A 7,011-nucleotide genomic window follows, 5' to 3' on the forward strand; every position below is an offset into this window, starting at 1 on the left:
GTTTCTTGAGCTAAGCAGAGAAATGTCTGGGTAAGAACATGTGAATGCAAGAAAGACAAACATTTAAAGGCACTCAACCCATATGAAGAATTCATCATGTTTCAAAGAATATCTGAATAGAGTGTTCCTAAGGCTAATTATTATTCTCTGAGGCAACATTGTGGTTGGAGGACTTCTGAACTGGTATCTCAATCCACAGATACTGAATTTCTGTGAGCAAAATGCTTTTGTAAAGGCTACCAAATAAGCCACCTTTCTCTAACTGGTATGCACCTATTGCTTCCCAGTTTTCCTCCTATATTAGTGAGCATCATAAGATAGTTCTAACAACTGCTGTTGCTTAATTTAGTGTTTGAAGCTGTAAAAACATTAATGCCTGACAAAAGTGAAGATTGAGGAAAATTCTGATAGCTTCTGTGATTCTCGTTCACCATATATTTGTCAGCTTGTAGGATTTTATATTGTTGCTTCATGCTTTATTAAGAAATAAAATATATTCAAATATAATTACATTTACTTTTTTTGTTGTTGCTGTTACTGTTTTTCTCAGGAATGTACAATCATTCCAGGTGACAGTCAGCTCTTCCCCGATATTGACTGGTTGATAGGAAACCATTCAGATGAATTAACACCGTGGATACCTGTAATTGCAGCTAGGTATGAAGAAAAAAAAATGAGTTTARTTAAAAACATAATCTACTCATGCATGGTTGGTGAAAAACTGTAGTTGTTGCAGCCAGACCTTCTGTCCTTTTCGCAGGACTTGGTGCCCAGGATTAATTACCTATGTAATTTTTCTTCTTTAATCCTGTAAAGAAGTATAGAAGTAATATTTATTCTGTTGTAGAATTAAGAATAATATAGCATTTGGTTTTGAAGTTCAAAAATGAATTGTTTTTCATTCTTTATATTTCAATCTAGTGAAAAATTACTCTTGTGTCCTGCCTTTCTTTGAACTGTTCTGCTCATCACAACCAGTTGCAATAGGTTGATAGCTAGAGATTTGGTCACGTGAACCAATCTACCACAGTAATTTGCTATAGCAAATAATTTATGAAACAGTATCTTTTACTACTAAGTTTATAAAGTTTATACTAATAGAATTACTGAAAGAGAAAGTATTACTTCTTGAAGCCCTGTCACTTTATAAAAATTGCCATTATTGCTTGTATCTAACGGACTTTTACATTTATTCGTGTTTATCATCATTCTCGTAGGTCTTCCTATTCTTGTTGCTACTTTGTGCTGCCATGTTGCTTCTTTGATTTCCATGGAAAGTATAGCCGAAAGCAAAGCAAGAAGACTCAGTACAGAGAATATCTTGATTTTGTTTCCCAAGTGGGATTGGTATGTGGTTTTCATGTAGAAGAAGATTGCCTTAGAATTCCCTCAACTAAAAGGGTAATATTTTAAATAATGCTGCTAGCTCTCTGAAGTGTATGGATGTTTGGTCTTACAGAACAGTAATAATGAATAGACTGTAGTCAATGGCATTACTTCAAACAGTGCTCTCTGAAGAGAGGTTAAAAATTCTCATTTGTTTTTTGAATGATCTGCTGTATCAAACTTAGGGTCATAGGTACAGTTCCAAACACATCAAAGAGTRGAAGGTTTATGGTTATTTCTTATGCATCTCTATGGGATGAAAAACTTCTAGACTGACTTTTCACCTTAAATTTTCAACTACCTTTGTTGTTTCCTTTACCTCAGATATTGCTGTTTTTTTTTTTATGTCCCATGAAGTTTGAAGCAAAATATTCTCAAAGTAAAAAAAGATGTTCAGCCGTAATCTTGTAAGTAATCTGAGGTTCAGGAAAAATCTTTTTGTTTTTGTTGGTTGTATGGTGTGATGGATTATGGTTTGATTACTGGATTTCTTCCATGATTCTAAAATTAAAAAATGAGAAGAAAACGCACCTTAGACTAATGAGCATTGAGTTCCAGTGGACATTTCCTTTAGTTAGATTTAGAAACCTGGTAAGTCGTGTGCCAGTTGGAGGACTATGTAAAAATATGGGTATCTATATAAATAGTATGATAGAAATAATGATTTACCTGTGTCTGCTAAAATAGGTGTGCCTTATTGGGAAAAACAGGACCTATCCACCTGTGCAATGTGCTCTGATTGACAAGCAGATAACACAATATATTCATAATCGTCGGACTTGTGCTGAGGTCACATATGACAGAAGAGCTGGATTTAATCATAATGATGCCTCTGACAATGTGTGCAAAGAAGCAGGCGCTGAATTTCCTGGAAATGAGACTGAGACCACTGGTAGAATTTGGATGCCTGGATTTCAACCCAGGGAAAAAGTAGAACAAGTCAGAAATTGTGCTGCTCTTCCTCGGGATTTTGTAGATGATGTGGTTTTGAATGTGGCAAACTTGCTGTTAAATTCAACCCAAGAAAAATCCTGCTATAATACATGTGGCACAAGTATGAACACTTGGAATCAAGGAGGTGAGATTGTTTTTCCTTAAAATCTGCCTTATTGTAAGCTTAGTAAGTGAACAGATTTTATGAAATAGAGTGAACAGTAATGTAACAACCTCTGTCAGCAAGGGCAAAAAGTAATGGCAAGCACTGCTAGAAAGACAAATCAGAGGCCTTTTTTTAATTACACCTTTTTGCACATTGGGATGCAAATAAGGTGCATAAATTCTATTTCATATTATTTGCTTTATATATTTCCGCTACACTTAAATACTAAGCCAAAATTAAAAAAACAAAAAGAAAAACAAAACAAAGCTGCTCCCTGTTGCCCAAAACACATCAGTCTACACCTATTTTGTGTGAATATTAAGTTTGGTTTTGGATAGTCACATAATAACTGGCTATAATACTATAAGAAGTGCTTTGAAGTGCCATTTGGTCACAGCATGATTGGGAATATTTAGTTAGTTTAGTTCCAAAGAAAAGGAGTAGAAGGTTCTGTTAATTGTATAAACACAGTAGTTCTAAAACACTGCTATCCTTTCTGCTTTCCTTCTTCCACTTTTATTATTTACCTCACAGTTTTCTGTCATACGCTAATATGCTAGGACATCCTCAGTCAGAGTCTCTGTACTGCATGCATGAAAACAGTGCTTAGCACAATGAGGATTGTATATTACTGGTTTTTTTTGTTTGTTTTTTTTTTAAGTGTACGTATAGTGGTAAATTGCATTTTAATGTGGATATTCTGGGTTGAGTACTGTAGAATGAAAGCTTCCATTTTACAGACAATATACATATAAAATACATAGCAGGCATGATACTAGAAGCACAAAGCTGCTGCAGTGCTTGTAGGTAATTCATAGATTCTGCTTGTAGTTTTTAATTTATACAGAAGTTAAGAGTTGATGGGAGTAGCAGGGCTTTTTGGTATTTATATATATATATATATGTGTGTGTGTGTGTATTTATTTAATACCTACCTCATTATTTATTGCAGAAAACCTTTCCTTGAAAGAAGTAGCAGAGCACTTAAATAAAGAGACTTTAAAAAGGCTAAAGAGTGAATATGGAGGCCTACAGACACTGCTCAAGAACAACCATCAAGTATTTGAAGGTAAAGACTAGAGAGAGAGAGAGTGTCTTTTTTTTTTTTTTTTTTTTTTCCCTCTTGCTGTTTTTTAATAATCTGTTTTATGGCTTCTCTGTGTTTCTCTATTTAACATAGTAGTGGTCTTTTTTTAATTGCTGTCTATACCTTTGTGGAAAACCAGGTGGTGCTTATGTGCCACTTCATTGCTCTAAGATACTGTTAGTTAAAACTCTCCTTTGAATAAGATTGGAAAGGCAGCTGTCATTAAAGAGTTTTCTCTTCGGCCAGTTGTGTCTGAAAAGAGAGCTTTCTAGCAGGGTGACCCTTTAGTTAAAGTGATGAATTGGATGCTGTAGTGTAACTAGAGAGAACTTTTCTTTTTCCTGTAATGATTTGGGGTGGGCATGGGGGGCAGGCAGTCAAGCTCAGAGTAATTTCCCTAAAGCATTTCACTGAGATTTAGTTGGGACTTAACAGGCCCTGCAAAATAAATGCAAACACAGGATAAAACCAGCCTAGTGAAGAACCTTTAACTGTGTGAGCCTTAATGTGTTTATTTAGCCTGTGGTAGCCTGCATAGCAGTTTTCGGAATACAAAATGGCATGGATTAAATGTTCAAAGCCACAAAAGTGTGATACAAAGGATAGTTTTAGTAGAATATGAAATAAAATATGCCAGTTTACAAGCAGTAGATTCCTCTGTCTTTGTTTTCACTGTTTTTTTTTCTTTACATTTTTATTTCTCTCTTCTTGTTACTTTTCATTTATTCTATTCTGTTTTGCTTTCACATGTAAGGAGCTGACAGAAGTTCACAGATAAATCTTTGTGTACAGCTTATGGTGCTGAGACAGTAAAAAGTAAAACTCTGCCAAAATTAAGAACCAAAAAGAATCCCTGGTTCAGTGCTGAATCTGTTAATTATGATGATTCCTACCCTTTGACTGTTGATTTGTATACAAGACTACACTTGTCAACACTTTTGTGCAGTCAACTTTGATCAGTTGACCAACGTTTTGCAGCATTTCTTTCTAGTTAAGTTGCAAAAGACTTACTAGATTTTTGCTGCTAATCACATTTTAAATGTGGAGTAATGAAGTTTTGAACAAGGGAAAGGTTATGTTTATAAAGCTGAAGGTTTGGAAGTTGCAATCTGAATTTAGAGCCTTTTAATTTAAATTATCCTAAATGGTATTTAAAAAAAAAAAAAAAAAAGGGAAAACAAAGAAACTCTCTGTAAAGATGATAGAAGGGAGCATCAGGCTTTTTGACATGACAGCAAAACCTCTCACAGAGGCAATCAATCAATTCTCCTTTTGTCCATGTCTACATTGTCTTAATTTGTTGTGCGCATCTTTCTATTTCTGTGCAAATGGAACATTTTGGTTTTGCCTGAGTGATCCATTTGTAGCATATGTATTTTATTCACGGGATGTCACTGTGCATTTTTTCCAGTACAATTCCCATGACTCTCTATTAACAGCTGTATATTTTTTGTTTGTTTTTAAATCTCAGTTCTAAATGGGAGAGTTTGCATTCGTGACTGGAGAAAAGAGAAACCATCAAGGAAAAACAGGCCTGAAGTAAAACGACGCCTTTCAGCTGAAGCATTTAAAACACGTCTCTGTTGGTTTTTCATTCACCATCCTGATGGTTGTTCTTTGCCTTCTGAATCTTGCCCATATGCTCATGGGACTGATGAGCTACGACAGTCTCAGATTATGAAAAAGAAAAAGCACACACAATAATAAAATGCTGCAATTTATTTTAAATTTGTGTACATGAATGGATTTATGATTGACTCGAACTGCCTAGTGTATGAACACCTGTATGATAAGGTTTTTGTTTCATTCATATGTTTTTTTCCAATTTCTTTATAAATTCTCATGTGTTTTTATTTTTTTATTCTATTATTGAGAGAGTAAAGTATATATATAGCCTTGGATTTTCTTTATTTTTAAAAGATGTGGCTTGTCTTACATGCATTTGAAATATACTTTAAGTRACTAGAAAAGTAAAAACTCCTAAAATTTTAGGACATTGTTCATCATCTTTGATCAGTTCGTTTGTATAGTGTGTAGTCTAGTATACCTAGTAATATATAGAATGGTAGAGGGCATGCTTATCAGATAGCAAAAAGAAGACTTCTGGTGAAGAAATTACCTCTTTTTATATTGTAACATACATCTTTTTATATTGTATGTATCTAAAGGAGAAATTTGGAAGTGAGAGCAAGGGGGTAGCCCTGAATCCTACTTTTTTTCCTGTAATGAGGCTCTAAGAGTGGGTAAGCTGTGTGTACAAGGAGTTTGAAGAACACAGGAAGGAAATAATTGAAGTCAAAAGAAAAAGGAAAGGTGGCACTGAAAATCTTTTTCAAAGCAGTTCCAAAGACACTTTCCTTACAGCCTTTGCTTTAAACCAAAACTTTTTTGCTTTTAAAACAGGCTGCAGCCCATAGCATGCCAAAGAAGGGACTAAATCTGGCACTTGACCCCTTACTCAAGGATTACTTACCATGCTATCCAGCTGCCAGGTAGTACAGTAGTGCACTCTCTGGGCCTTCCCCAGCAGCTGTGCTCTGTAACGCTGTATATCATGTCTTAAATTCAAGACTGTTGCATCTAGTGCTTTATCCCAAAGATTACAGAACCTACAAGTTTGGGTGGGGATAGGGAAATCATGCTTGTAATGGATCCTGCTCTGAGGGGAGAGCATGCAGGATGTAGTTCAGTTAGGGTTATTTGGCTAAGGGAAAGAATAATAGCATCAGCTCTGTAAAGTGCGACTGCTATGAAACAGGGCAGCACAGTAAGAGAATGCAGTTGGTAGAGTGGTTATTGTTTAGCTTTTGTAAGCATTTCTGATAATGTTTAGCTTACAGAAGGGAAGAAAGTTTAGAAAAGCCATGCCTTAGCCTTAGCTTGGCTTCATGCAAAGTAAGAAGAGTTCCCCAAGATGCTTATTCGTTATTATAATGTTAAAAGTTTGGCAAAGTAGGAACCTGTATAAAATCATATTCATACTATTTCCAGATGGAGATTGTTTCCAGATGGTGCAAAGAGCAAAACCAGACACTCAAGTTATTTTTCTCTAATCATCAACACCTTCTTTGATGTTTCACCTTGGGGAAGGATGTATTTGACTTGAAACAGGTGCTTTTCTCAATTAGAGTTCACCTACAGAACCCATAAATATGTCAGATGGGCTTACATGAAGTCAAGGTTAAGAAGCTGAAGGAAGTTTTTTTTTTTTTCCCCTATTATTATTAACTTTTCCAACAAATGGGAAATAAAATACTGTCTGACTTACTGAAGTTACAGATACACATGTGACCAGACTAGTGAATTTAAAACTACCTTTATTTTTTTTTCTTTGATTGTRAAATTTCCTGATAACTAGTATAGTTTGTAAGGTAGTAGCTATCAACTTACTTTGTTTTCTAAAAATAACAGTATGTGGATCTATCATGGATTCATAATA

At 34.9% G+C, this 7,011-nt stretch overlaps 1 protein-coding gene across 1 annotated transcript in view; it reads left to right on the top strand.

Annotated features, from left to right (window-relative positions):
• The window catches only part of TRMT44 (tRNA methyltransferase 44 homolog), a gene marked incomplete at its 5' end in the record, with an annotated part of 16,690 nt that extends 11,390 nt beyond the window's left edge, over window positions 1-5,300 (top strand). Inside the window, 5 exons of the mRNA XM_085309688.1 lie at window positions 551-657; window positions 1,218-1,401; window positions 2,074-2,464; window positions 3,438-3,554; window positions 5,044-5,300. Of these exons, the coding sequence (XP_085165814.1) occupies window positions 551-657; window positions 1,218-1,401; window positions 2,074-2,464; window positions 3,438-3,554; window positions 5,044-5,276 (1,032 nt within the window). The remainder of the gene's footprint in view (window positions 1-550; window positions 658-1,217; window positions 1,402-2,073; window positions 2,465-3,437; window positions 3,555-5,043) is intronic.
• Window positions 5,301-7,011: the final 1,711 nt, after the last annotated feature.

This window comes from Rhea americana, unplaced genomic scaffold (assembly GCF_003343005.1).
Source record: "Rhea americana isolate MKP2758 unplaced genomic scaffold, rheAme1 scaffold_30, whole genome shotgun sequence".
Classification (NCBI taxonomy): domain Eukaryota; kingdom Metazoa; phylum Chordata; class Aves; order Rheiformes; family Rheidae; genus Rhea; species Rhea americana.